Here is a 14,066-nt window from a genome sequence, read left to right as displayed (position 1 = left end):
TCCTCAGCCTGTGCGGGAGGTAAATAGTGGTGAATGCTCCCCAGTGTTAGACAAATAACACAAAGGGGTCCATGGAACTAGAAGCTAGGGGCTGATTCACTTTTCTCTCCACTTGAAAGCGAAATAGCAGCCTTACTCAAAGAAAACAAAATATTATAGTCACATTTGTAGTCTATAACAGTGAATGCATGCTGGTTTTTGACTGAAATCAAAGCCTTGGTTCATGCCCTTGCTACCAAAGGAAATGAATACTATAGAATCGTATCAGTTGTTTATGTTAGAGTAGCTGTCTTTTAAGTGACTTCCTCTGTGTATTTCCTTTGCATATCCTCTTGAAAAGATTAGTGGCAAGATGAGCCCCTGTTCTCTGAGAATTCAGACGCAAACAACCCTGCCCCTAAACCATAGCTTTGATTCAACAAAAGTGAACCTCGTGATTGTTTTCCAGAACAATGTTTACCTTTTATACAGTACATCACCTCTAAAAAAAAAAAAGACTATGCCTGGTTTCTTGCTTATGTTGTGTACTTTATACCATTCCTCAAAATGCAATGCTGGTGTGCTTTATTTGTTTATTCTTATGGAAATCTGGTTGATTAGCTTTACCAGCTAAGTTTGGCTAGCAAATAGCATGTATGCACTGGTACACTGACCAGACCAGAACTAACCGGCATACTCTAAACAAGCTTGTGCTAATTTTTATATATATATTTTAATATATCATCTGTATGCTAATATTATGGTGGACTAGCTGTATTTCAAGCTCAGATAAATACTTAGCCGCTAGGTTTCACCCTATGTCATTAAAGTTAGCTTTGAAGAAGGAAATCTAAAGATTCGGCTGGATATTAGATGTACTTGAGTGGGCCGTCAGCCTTTTATAAATGATGGCGTTGACATTTTCATTCCTCTCTGAAGTACAGTAGGTACTTTCAATGTCCTCAATCATATTCATATTTAAAATAACTCTTTCAGGCGACAGCCTTAAATAAAGAAGCAGTACTCCGTGTACACTTAATAGTAATGTTTCTTCTATCCATGTCTAATGTGTTTGATGCAGCAGGGAAAAGTCACTAAAAAGGATATTTGATTTTGGCAAGGTTCATACTCTCTGTATATTGCTATCCATGCTAATGCTTATAAATATGCTCAAATACAAACAAAAAAAAACATTTTCTGATTATAGAAAGGGTGACACATTTGGTCACAGCATGAAATATGTATAATTATCAAGTGCACCAGCAGATCTAAAACATTGAGTTTCTCACATGCTGGAAGAAATTATATCAGAGAGATTTGGCTCTTCCTGTGGAGGATTAATCATATTTAGTCCAGTCTCTAAAACTACTGTTGCCTGTAATGACTGTGGGAGTTTATTTCGAAAAGGAGCTAACTTGGCATGTGTCCTGATTTGCAATGAATTATGCTTTTGAAATGTAGTTCACCCAAATAGAGTAAATTGTTATACAGGCATTGTCAGTGAGTGTTTTGCGGTTTCCTTTTGCTCTGTTGTAAGTTTACTTTATTGCAGCATTTCTCTTCCAACAGATGTTAACAGCTGGCTAGTGACGTTTGGTTTCCAGCTATACAATGTCATCCCTGGCTACCACAAACCTGTCACGGACGCCATGGAGCCGTCTTACGAGCTCATTCACACTCAGATAAAGACTCAAGAGTGGGATAGCACCAAGGTAATTTATCCAACAAATTTCTCTGTTTGTTTGCCCACCTCTTTAAAAACACACCTGGCCTTTGACTTTATCTTCAGACTTTATTTGCAGTAACTTGACCTTTCAGTTTGCCACCTCCCTGAGGAGTCCACAGCAATCAACCCAGATGCTTGCGCGAAAGAGCGTGGCCTCTGCTCTGGCTCCTCGAGCCGAGGGAAAGGGGTCAAGCTAAAGAGCCCTTGTAATAGGACTGCCATTAGGGAAATTCACTCCAAATTTCCTCCAGCAGCAACCATTGATTTCATCTCAGTCTTTCACACTCTTTAGCTCTTTTAAAGATGTTGTCTCCCTCTCTTTCCTCTCTTTATGCTTCTTTGTCTCAATGCTCTCTGTTTTTCTCGGTCTCAGACATGCACTGATTATCGAGCCTCCTTTAAGCCATCTGAATAATTGAGAAGCTAGTTGGACACGGTGGCGGCTCTTTTGGCGGTTGTTTAGGACACCTTACCTCTTGAGCTCTAGCTGAAACGAATTTTCATTCTGAAAGAATAACGGGTATATAGAGCTGGGCTGAATTAGGTGACAAATCAAATACTTTTTGGGAAGTTGACATCCTTTGGTTTGACATGCTATACACCATCTAAAATTGTTAAACATCATTTATAGCATTATATTATATTATGCATATATTCAGGGTTTGAAATTAACACCCGCCAAATGCGGATAAAAATCAACTGTGGCGGGTAACGCTGTCAAATCACTAGCCAATTTGGCGTGTTACTTATTAGGTTTACTTACTTTGCTGGGAAAGTTCGGCCACACTAAATGCGTCTCTATAGCACTCATTGGGTCTCATTCATGAAACACGAGCAGAACGAATTTTTGTGTAAATCGTGTGTAAAGTGGTTCTGGCGTAAATTTTCGGATTCATTAAAATGTTCGTATTTTCCAAATGTTAGTTGGTACACAAGAAATCTACACCTGCTCCCAGCCACGCGTAAATAGTGCGCTTAACACCCAAACGTTTTGCTCATTAATAAGGCTGCATTTTAATTCACCTTAATCGGGTACATATTTGCACAGCATTTTGAAAAAATATTATATATAGTAATTACATACGGTTTTTCTTATTATGAGAGCCAGTAATAGCATCTGCGATGGTGGTCCTTCTCCAGTTTGAATACTATTTTTCCGAAGTGAACTAATTCGTTTTTTGCTCTCAAGCTTAATGTCGAACCATTTTCTTCTCACTTCTGGGAATGTTCGATTATGAAACTCCATTAACTGCATCTGTAATATGCTGCCAAGCTTCCTTTTTTTTTAGGACCCGATACGCCATGTACGCTTGAAAATAAAATGTGGCGTTTTGAATGAACTTCTGATGATAAAACTTCAATTTCTGCATCTGAGAATTTTTTTTTTATTCGCATTCATGTCATAATATGATGCCCATATATAGTTGTCAGTCGGATGTAATGGGCGGGATTTATGGTAATTGAGAACGCGCATCCCATTTACGACTGATTGGAATTCATTAACACACACACACATTTCACTATCACATCTGACATTTACGAAGTATTTGTGAATCAGGAGAAGAGTTTTCGGGAAGGTCTCTTTACGCGCAAATCACTCGCATATTTACTCGTATATTTACGAATGTTTCATGAATGAGACCCATTGTGTTTATCGTGCAATTTATACACGAAAATTAGTTTTTACATGCATACAGTATGATACGCATGGGTAGGTTTAGTAGTGGTGTGGGGTACGTATGTATTATACATTTGGATAGGATTATTGATGTGGAGTGCGCATGTATTACACGCAATAAAGTGCATATCATATGCACGTGAAAACTGCCTATCATATGCACGTAGAAACAAATTTCCGTGTATAAATTACACGATAAACACAATGCGTGCTAAAGAGGCGCATTTTCATGAGATCATGCTGCATATCGCCCACCACATAAGGCCATAATTGATGTGCAACTTGAACTACTTTGGGATTTTTTAAAGCTGATGTATATGGAAAGTCCAGTCCCCTTGTTGATAAGGGCTTCCATTCCAATGTGTCAAACAGTATACACAACCCCAAGCTATCAAGCTCTATAATAAGCGAGCATTTGAAGCCGAGCGCCATGGGTGTGCCTCAGACATGAGATATGAGATTTTAAATGTACTGTGATGGAGCTATTTGAAGCCATCGGTCTGCCAGGTTTCATATGGCTTTAATACGTTCAAGGAAAACTGAAGTATCCAAAAAAAAAGGACTTTCTTGTCTTAGACACCCCAAATTTTGTTTTTATTTAGTTGAGTTGTGAGGGAAAACTCTTTTTCGAGAGTTTTGTTAGATTGCAGAGCCAACTCCCAACAGAGCCTTTCTTTTTCTCTTTCTCTAATAAATTCTCTTTTGGGAATCAACCATTATTATTTAATCAAAAGCACAGAGTGTTCTCTCGTAGTGTGCTCTTGCATACAAAGCTGTTTAAATTGTCACGGCATGCATTTCATCAATACAGCACAAAAATATTAGGTCTCAGTTACTTGTGGCCATTGGATCCAACCATCAACTCCAGAGTTTAGCGATCAAAAACAAGACTATGCAAAATGTACAACGGGAAAGTAGACTTTTCTAGTGTGACCACTTCCCAAAAACCTGTGAAAAGTTAAAAGAATTGCACTGGAAGGTTTGTTTCTCTGGGAGTGATGTGGGCTGACTTCAAATCAACTTGGACACAATGCAAAGATGCAACGATGGACTGGGCAGCAATCTCAACCCTCCAGGGAGACTCCCCCTCTATCATGTTCCTCGTAGGGTTCCTCTCCTATGGGAACCTTAGAAGTGCATCCAATAGCTCTTTCAAGGCGCTTCTCAAAAGAAGAGCCTAATTCAATTCCAAACCCTTGCTTGAATTTTCCATTTCAAATGTTTTATATATATATTTTTTTTTTTTCTCACGACTGAACAGTAAAAACTGTTGAATGTTTACTCTGAGATTGAAACTTTACTGTGGAAGTGAGACCGAAAAAGAACAGTTTGTGTCCCACAGCCCTTTGCATAGTCATGCCTATTGAGTTACCCATAAATCAGCTCTCACAGGCTCATCCCCACTAGCAGATATTTTCCCCTTTTATTAGGGTGCAGTAAACAATTCTAATTGCCAACCAATTTGCTTTTTTGGCAATGTAATTGTGGGGTCATTTATGGGCTTTTAAAGCAGCTGCATTAAAAAAAAAATCTACTAATGGCCTTGCAGCTGCACTGCTGCTCTTTTGAGAGTCTAAAGTGGGTTGTTTATACCATAATGCCCATGTTACATTTACAAGACCTGCAGTGCAGAGTATCTAAAGGCATAGAGGAAATGACCCTTCTTAAAATTCACTATTTTGCAACTATTAATAAATCTACGACCTACACGATGACAACTGAAGGAGGGATGATCAGGTGAATCTCACAAATAACATGATTCATGTTTCATCCTAAAAATTGGGGGGGGGGGGGGGGAGAAATTATGTTTTGCATGCAAAAAAAATTTACCGTTTTTGAGACCAAGTGACATTCATCTACATTCAAAAGACAAAATCATATCATAAAAGTATCATAAATGTGGTCCATACAACTCATGTGCAATGTTCAAAGTCTTCTTAAGTCATACAATAGTTTAGTTAAAAGTTAAAATAGTTTAGTTCAAATTTAATTTGTTATTCACTGAAAAACACCTGACCGAGAATCTCTGCAAACAGATCAGTTTAATTAATGAACAAATCTTTGTTAAAACAAACTTTTCTTTCTGAACTAGATCAACTGGTTCATTGAAATTCTTAAACTCAAATGATTCCTTCACAAATCAGACATCACTACTTCTATCAAGGAATTTAGGATTTTAAAAATAAAGGGAGTTTTATTTATGGGGTTTTTTGTGAACTAACCCTTAATGGAATTAATGTTGTAAAATGATGCCTTGTTGGCAATTCACAAAATAGAATTTAATATAAATATGATGTTTTTTCTGTTGCTTTTGGCTGAAATATGACCTCGACTTCATGAAATAGTAGCTTTATGAGGTTCACCTGCCCAGTGCTGTGTTCTTACTCTTAGCCGGCACTTCTTAATTCAATTGGAGGTTTTTTTGGAGCAGGAGTTCTGCTTCCTACACCAAACATGATGGATTTAGTGCTCTGAAAGTTTCCAGCAACAGCTGGATAGTGAGCGCTGACTTTTTATCACTCTTTTTCTCCTTGCCGTTTGGGTTTTGAAGACCTGTGTGTTTGAGAAGTGACGTAAATGTGCTGATATCCACGGGATGTCCACAGATTGATCTTGACTTAGATCAGAGCCCTGCACTGATAGGCCTCCATGCTGTCAGACTTCCTGACCAGTGCTATTTGAATTGTGCAGTATTTTTATTTTTATTTTTTAAAGTCAAATTGTTAGGTTACAGCATAGACAGCCAGCCGTTTATCTCTCTGTGCCCTGTGAACTGTGACCAGAATGAGAAGGCTGGTGGAGTAAACAAACATACTGTGGTGAGGTCTGCGGTATTATACCTCTAAGCCAGGGATTTTATTCACTTTTCTATTCACTTTAATACTTCAAATAAGTACCCCTGAGATTTTAAGTTTAAAAAAAATTACATTTTATTTTTATTAAGTGTTTTATTTGTTTTATTTTACATATATATTAGTGTGTGTACTGTGTATAATTATTTTGTATATGTAAATACACACACATGCATGTATATATATTTAAGAAATAGTTGCATGTAAATACTGTATATATATATTTATACATAATTTATATTATATATAAATATTTAATACATAAATTTTAAAAAATCTTAAATGTATGTACATGCATGTGTGTGTATTTATATATACAACATAATTATATACAGTACACACATATATAATATGAAAACACAAACTTTTATTTTGGATGCAATTAATCGCTGCCCAGCACTAATATATATATATATATATATATATATATATATATATATATATATATATATATATATATATATATATATTTAATATATAAATTACACATTTTTCTTAAATATATACATGCATGTGTGTGTATTTTTATATATATACTGTGTATATATATATATATATATAATTATTATACACAGTACACACACATATATTATGTAAACAAACTTTTATTTTAGATGCAATTAATCGGGATTATATATATATATATATATATAGTATATATATATAAACAAATAAAACACTTAATAAAAATAGAATTTAAAAACAGGAGGGTCCGCACACAGTCCATGTGCAACCCAATTTTTGTGTGCACGCAGATGGTTCATGTACAACAACGAATGTGCGAGTGACTTGAGCGCTTGAAAACAAAGTCCACTAGATAGTGTTCACACGCCGAACACGTCTTTCACGTCCAGAGGAGTAGACTTTAAAAGCCTCGCTCTCTCAACTGCGGAGCAGAACGCGGAACGTGAAGGGCCTTTAATCTCATCACTGTCCAGAAGAAGCCATTGAGACATTATAGAGACCTTATGTGTTTTTTCTTTTACATGGTCAGTAACTTAATCTGTAGTGAAGGGCGACACTCAGCAGAGAGTAAAAAGAAGGCAAAGGGAGAGATGGGGACATGTACTCGAGGGGGAATCATATCTGATAACACAAGAACTTTGTTCCAGTGCCAGAGCTTCAGCTGGACTCTGTTTCTCCTTCCGGCCAGGAGCCCTGGAGTCTGACACACACATCTCGCCATTTCTAGGACTCGTACAATCTATCTGCATGCGCAGGTCCCTCGCGGTCATCTAATCTAAATCTGCTCTTGGGGCGAGGATTTACCGTCAAGTCACATTAAAGGAAAGGGTCACTTATCACTACATTATTGTTGTCCTAAAGAGAGACTCTTGTATTAGTTTCTTTTTAATATATTATTTGCTTGTGGCAATAACTGCCTGAAAAGTACTGTAAAGTCACTTTATTTCTGTGAAAGTCAACATGAAACTCTTTTTTTTTTATTCTAAGAAGGAATATTTCATGTATTAATGCACGTTTATTTCTAAACTCCCCACACAGCACCATAAACGCTTACCACACAATTTAATGGCAGTTTTAATTAAGGTTATGCAATAACTGCAGACTTGAAAAGGAAGTGATGCCGTTTGGACACTAAAAGATGCTTTGAAGAGAGAACTTGACCTCCTCAAAAGTGGTAGTTCTCCACAATTGATCGTGAACTCAGATTAACATCTGTTATCACAATCCAATCTACTTATAAAAGTCCCTCCCTGCATTTTTATTGTTTCACAGAAAATGTTGTTTCACAGAAGTTAAATGGGTTGTGAATGCTGTTTAAACCACAGCTGATGCTCCTTTTTAAATACTGCAAATCGACTGCAAATGATGCTTTAATAAAGAGAACCGTGAGAAGAACTCCAAGCCCTCTTCGGAAGGTAGTGGGAGGTAAAAAAAATCACGGGAACCTGTTTTCTCCCTACAAACAAAAAGTTATTTAAGTGTTGAAGAGTCAGATGGAAGATCTTCAAAATAAATCACATGATTCACACCCGTTCTCACCTGAACATAAAATAGAATGAGTTCTGCTACGTACAGTAGTTATATCAGGAAAGGTGAAATGTTTGAAGTGTTAATGAAGCAGCATGATTCTTGGTTGAGGGGAAAGTTGAGCAGCTGAACGCGGGGGTAAGATGAGTCTCCCGCTGAGATCACCCATCCTGCACAAGCCATCAGGAAACGTCACTTACCCCCAGGAAATAGCAGAAGCAGCAGTGAAGGAGGGCGCCTGCCGCTGGAGGAGATGACTTAATGAATGTGAAAATCACACACAAAGATTTACAACATACAATGTTTTGCTGAGATGAAACATGTCATAATATGTCACATTCAATCAGTAGCGTCAATATTGGTTTTGGAGATGCAATCTCATACGTTTAATTTAATCGCTCAATGTACACCACCAGTCAAAAGTTTTGGATCGGTAAGATTTTAAATGTTTTTAAAAGAAGTCTCTTCTGCTCTCCAAATATGCATTTATTTGATTAAAAATACAAAAAACAGTAATATTGTTAAGTAGTATGACAATTTAAAATTACTGTTTTCTATTTGAATATATTTTACATTGTAATTTATTCCTGTGATCAAAGCTGAATTTTCAGCATCATTACTCCAGTTTTCAGTGTCACATGATCCTTCAGAAATCAGTATAATATACGGATTTGATGCTCAAAAAACATTCATTATTATTATCAATGTTGTGACCAACCCCGAACCCCCCCCCCCCCCCCCCCCCCCCCCCCCCCCCCCCCCAGTGTTTAATGTTACAAAAGCTTTCTATTTCAGATCAATTCTGTTCTTTTGGACTTTCTATTCATCAAAGAATCCTGAAACAAATATATAAATAACTGTTTTCAACATTGATAACAATGAGAAATGTTTCTTGAGCAGCAAATCAGCATATTAGAATGATTTCTGAAGGATCATGTGACACTGAAGACTGGAGTAATCACAGAAATAAATTACACTTTACTATATATTCACATATCATATAATCAAACAGCTGTTTTAAATTATAATATTTCACAAAATAATTTTTTTGTTTGTTTGTTTTTTTATCAAATAAATGCAGCAATTGATGAGCAGAAGAGACTTCTTTTAAAAACATAAAAAATCTTACTGGCCCAAAACGTTTGACTGGTGGTGTAGTCATCCATTATCACAGTGAAATCCACAAAAAGTTGATGTTGGGACACTCACGGGGTTTTGTTTGTCTCTTTGCAGTCCATTCTGGGGGTACAATGTGAAGTCCAGAGGCAGCTGAAGTCTTTCGTCCGACTGGAGCGTTTTGGCCAGATCTACGGAGCGAGTGATTCCGGCTGCCCTCAAACCCCTCTCTACACGCTCTTCGCCACAGGGGGGTCGCTCTTCGGGAAAGGTGTGAAAGTAGCCATCCGGGAGGGCCGTGTTTCTGCTGACATCATCAGCCTGGCCAACGAGGACGGCCGGCGGATCGCTGCAGTCCTAGACAAGGCAACCTATCTGCAGGATTTACACTTCACCATTGCGGGATTGGACACGCACTACTTTGTCAAATCGGGACCGGTAGAGGGAGACCTATCTCTGCTGGGAATGACGGTGGGCCAGCGCACGCTGGAGACGGGCGTTAACGTAACCGTCTCGCAGGTCAACACGGTCCTCGGCGGGCGTTCGCGCCGGATAACCGACGTCCAGCTGCAGTACGGGTCACTGAGCCTCAACGTCCGCTACGGCAGCGGTCAGGACGAAGAGAAGGTGCGCGTACTGGAACTGGCGCGTCAGAGGGCCGTCGCTACCGCGTGGGCTCGCGAACGCCACAGACTCCGGCAAGGAGAAGAGGGCTCTCGAGTTTGGACGGACGGCGAGAGGCAGCAGCTCCTGAGCGCGGGACGCGTGCAGGGCTACGAGGGCTTCTACATAGTGTCGGTCGATCAGTTCCCCGAGTTGGCCGACAACGTAAATAACGTCCACTTCTTGCGACAGACTGAGATGGGTCGCAGGTGACATGAACGCAAGGGGAACCCGTGCTCGGACTCAGCGTCCGGGACTTCTTGCCAAAGACAAGTTTCGTTTGTGACCATATTATGTTACTTTATTTTTATGTTGACTGTGCCAGACTTATTTTTTTTAATACATGACGTACATGGTTGCAAACAGTTGCACTGTTTCGACAGCAGAGTGCCCTTCTCTCTTTTGGTAATTCTTAAACCCTCTTCGTCCTGCTAGAAGACGGCGTATGGCAGTTCTGCCTTCGTGTTTTGTGGGTTTGCTCAAAGGAATATAGGAAGAAGGCTGGTAATGCATTATGCTCACTGGCTCAGCCTGCTGCCAGACGAGCAGATTGTTATTCACGAGCTTCACTCCACTCTGCCTTTCCCCCCCGCGCCTCAGCCAAGGAGAGACCTCTTTTAATCGCTTCTTTTTATACTTGAAAGCCTACCGGCTGTGTCAAACTTAAACAAGGACATTGGTGTTTGCGGTTCAAACACCTAGATGAACCCATCTCATTTTCAAAAACTTGCTGTGGTGTCTTGTAATATTTTGGGACTGAGTGGCTTGCTGATAACATCCATTTTTGTTGTTATTATTATTATTATTATTTCTACCATTTTGACCAAATGGCTTAAAACACATTTAGAAAGAGAACAGACAAATAAAGAACGCCACTTAAAATCTGAAAAATGGACACATTTAGTAAATAAATAGAAAATGAGTAGCCCCATGGTCTTTTAAAGATGCTTGTGAAAATGAAATCGACACTGTTTTGAAAAAAAAGCTCCAAAACCTAGTAATCTGCCCACCTAGACAACAGTGTAAGGGTTGATCCTGATGCAACCGCTGTTCTAATAGGTAGGTAGAACAGTTTTTGTTCTTCAAGGCAGCGAAGCAAGTATAAAAATCCAATGAGGTGAGAGAAATGGTGATATTTCTTTTTATGTTTTATTTAGTGCTCAAAAGTAGCCTGAACGAATTGGACACTTACCCAATATTTTGTGCTATGATGTTTTACGCACATTAGAGTACTGTGCATTTAGCATAGCAACATGCTAACATCAAACTCCATTGGAACTAATTCTCCGCGCAAAGCGCAATTTGTGTGCACATCAATCACTTACGAGGTTCCATTTTGTTAGGATGCCTAAGAAGGCAGCTCTCTATGTAGGCGGTACACAGCACGGCAGCTCGCTAGGTTTTGGAATGGAGCTACTAAGACTTTATGAAGAAGGATTTTTTTTTTTTTTTTTTTTTTTTTTTTTAAATAGTTTGAGATCAACGTGTTATTTTATGGAAGCATTCACAATACACAGTATAATAACAGTTGTGAAATCAAAAATGTGAACGTTTGTCCCTTTTATCGCTAATTGTTGTACTTGAACAATGTTTCAACACATGGAATAAAGTCCGGAGAGTTGGTCGATTCGGTTGATTTTGTTTTCATGGTTAAAACAAAGAGTTGCATATGGACCATTCCTAAGAATGACAGTATTTATTTTAGTGCTGTGTTTTTTAGAGGAGTATACGTCCTCATGTTTGTCAGTGAAATAAACGCTTCAAGCGTAAAGCGGCATGAATGCTTAAAAAAAATAAGCACATTACTTAAACGTGCACTCAGACTCCTTTTCTTTTTTTTTTTTTAAGAAATGTACTTGGTGCTCCAAGCACTGCACATCGTGGTAAGGAAAGGTGACATCCCCTGTGAATAGCCTTTGCCCCGAGGATCTCCCAAGCGTGAGGCGACGTCGTGAGTGCTCTGAACGTGAAAGTCTGCAAGCTGCCTGAAATGCATTAAGGCCTGAAGCTGCGTCGTTTAGAGGTTGAAATGCACGTCAACCCACCATCTGGATATGTGAACTTCAAAGAGCATCTATTTCTGGTTGTGTGATGTTAATATGTCGGAGATGATGGCGCTTCACGTTAGCGTTCGGTGTTCGTTGACACTCTTGGGGAAATCACTTTTGGGATGGTCACCAAGATGAATAGATCAAGTGTTTTAAGCTGTGTAATGTTGTCGAGCATATTTTGGTTTCTTTTACTGTCATTGAATGCAGTGGCATCGTGAGTCTGACAACATCGCTGTATTTAAAAAGAACAACGCTGAATGAAGGAAAAAAAAATGCTATTTGTGTTCAATTGCACTGAAACGCATCGCAAGGCTTTTATTTTATTTTTTTCTAAACTTTCGGACTCATTTGGACTTTTTGTTCTCAACACTGTGTTTCTAAATGCTTCTCTTTGAAAATGTAAATAAGCTGAGAAGTGGGCTGTAAATAAAATGCAAATGTAGATACCTTTTAGAGCTACAGCAGTGAATCTGTGTAGTCTAGACGAAAAAAAAATAAAGAATATTTTGTGTTTACATTTATTTCACGTCATTGTGATTTGCACTGCAATTTTTCTTTTTTTTAGAAACGGGTTTACCGCTGGTTTGCATTGTTCAAAAAACTCCGTTAGTTATGACTTTATATTTCACAATTTTTCCCCCAATTGCAGCTTTATCACTTTATGTCCTGCAATATGACTTAATATGGTCCACTTGCGACTTTGTTTCTTGTAATTGTGACTTTAGATGTTGCTATGACTTTAAACAAGTATTGAGACTATTTCTCGTAACTTACTCTAAAGTGTACTTTCATTCTCTTTGCACTATAATCATATAATGAGTCAATAGAAAGATAGGCTACAATAATTGCAGTTGATATTACTGTTTGGGTCAATGTCACACTAGAATAATTTGTTTATGACGTTATATTATGATAAAGTAGGTCTACGGTGCACATTTTAGATATGGTAAATGCAGTAGGTCATCAAGATATTCCATGAATGCAGAAATGTGCTTACTGTATGCTGCAAAATAGAGATTATATAGCATGTTTGTTCTAGTATGGTTCAGAATTCACATCCTTTACATTTAAAATTCCTGGATTACTCTATTTTACCTGAGAGCTCCAGCTTGAAGGATTTTTGATGCATGCAAACCCTATAAATCCAAATATCTCCAATTAATGTGGCACACAGGGTGGAAAGTACACTGTCTGACTCTATTTCATGTCAATTTGCTTCTAAAGTGGAACTGCAAATTAATGCCTTTAATGTGGAATTTGACGTTAAGTGGTTCTGGCATCTAATTGTGCATTGTTTAATGAGGTGTTTACAATTTTCGGAAGTTTTGCACAAGTGATTGAAATATTCATACAAAGCAATGAGGTTGTGGAGGAGGAGAGTTACAAAAACAAAATAAAGCGCCACCAAGTAGTTGTCATTTTTATAAACATGATTGTTTGAGTCATAACGTTTTAGCACTATTGCAACAGATGCATTTTGAGTACTTCAGAAATAATACCAAAAGTTGGATTAATATGTCTTGATATACTTGACAGATAGCCTTAAAATCTATATCTCTGTGTGCGAGCATCAGTTCTAAAGACATGAGTCGTTTAGGCATGTCAATAAATAAACCAGTGCATGAGAAAGTGTTACACTCAACAGCAGTGAGAAACCATAAATAATAGATGAATATCTTCAAACATGTCCAGATGTATGTGTTGCTTCATTTGTTCCGTGATTTTTTTAAGTAAATTTCCACCTATGGGCTAAAAAAATAGATTTAAAGAAACCAGAATAAAATTATTTATACAACATCTTGTACTGTAAAACAACCAGATTACAAGCGATGCTAGTGGTGGGTGGCAAGACCGTTTTGAGTGTGCTGCGGAGTGTGTAGTCAAAGAAACATCAACAAAAAACAGAAATGTAAGTGTTTTTCTGATGCAAGACTTTTATTTTGAAAGACATGCGTTAACGCTGTTGACTCTTACGAGACAAGTGATGTTCTACCGGAAGCTGTTCACGT

At 38.1% G+C, this 14,066-nt stretch overlaps 1 protein-coding gene across 12 annotated transcripts in view; it reads left to right on the top strand.

The window, feature by feature from the left end:
• Window positions 1–10,453, top strand: part of tenm4 (teneurin transmembrane protein 4) — a 239,348-nt gene extending 228,895 nt beyond the window's left edge. For all 12 annotated transcript variants that reach the window (XM_056258769.1, XM_056258767.1, XM_056258774.1 and 9 more), the window contains 2 exons: window positions 1,549–1,691; window positions 9,461–10,453. In XM_056258769.1, the coding sequence (XP_056114744.1) occupies window positions 1,549–1,691; window positions 9,461–10,219 (902 nt within the window). In that variant the 3' untranslated portion in view covers window positions 10,220–10,453. The remainder of the gene's footprint in view (window positions 1–1,548; window positions 1,692–9,460) is intronic.
• The last annotated feature ends 3,613 nt before the right edge of the window (window positions 10,454–14,066 follow it).

The sequence above is a fragment of the Rhinichthys klamathensis genome, unplaced genomic scaffold (genome assembly GCF_029890125.1).
Source record: "Rhinichthys klamathensis goyatoka isolate OS25496 unplaced genomic scaffold, OSU_Roscu_1.1 h1tg000159l_1, whole genome shotgun sequence".
Taxonomy (NCBI): Eukaryota; Metazoa; Chordata; class Actinopteri; order Cypriniformes; family Leuciscidae; genus Rhinichthys; species Rhinichthys klamathensis.
Note: the sequence above shows the minus strand (reverse complement) of the source record. Positions and strands in the feature narration are given on the sequence as shown.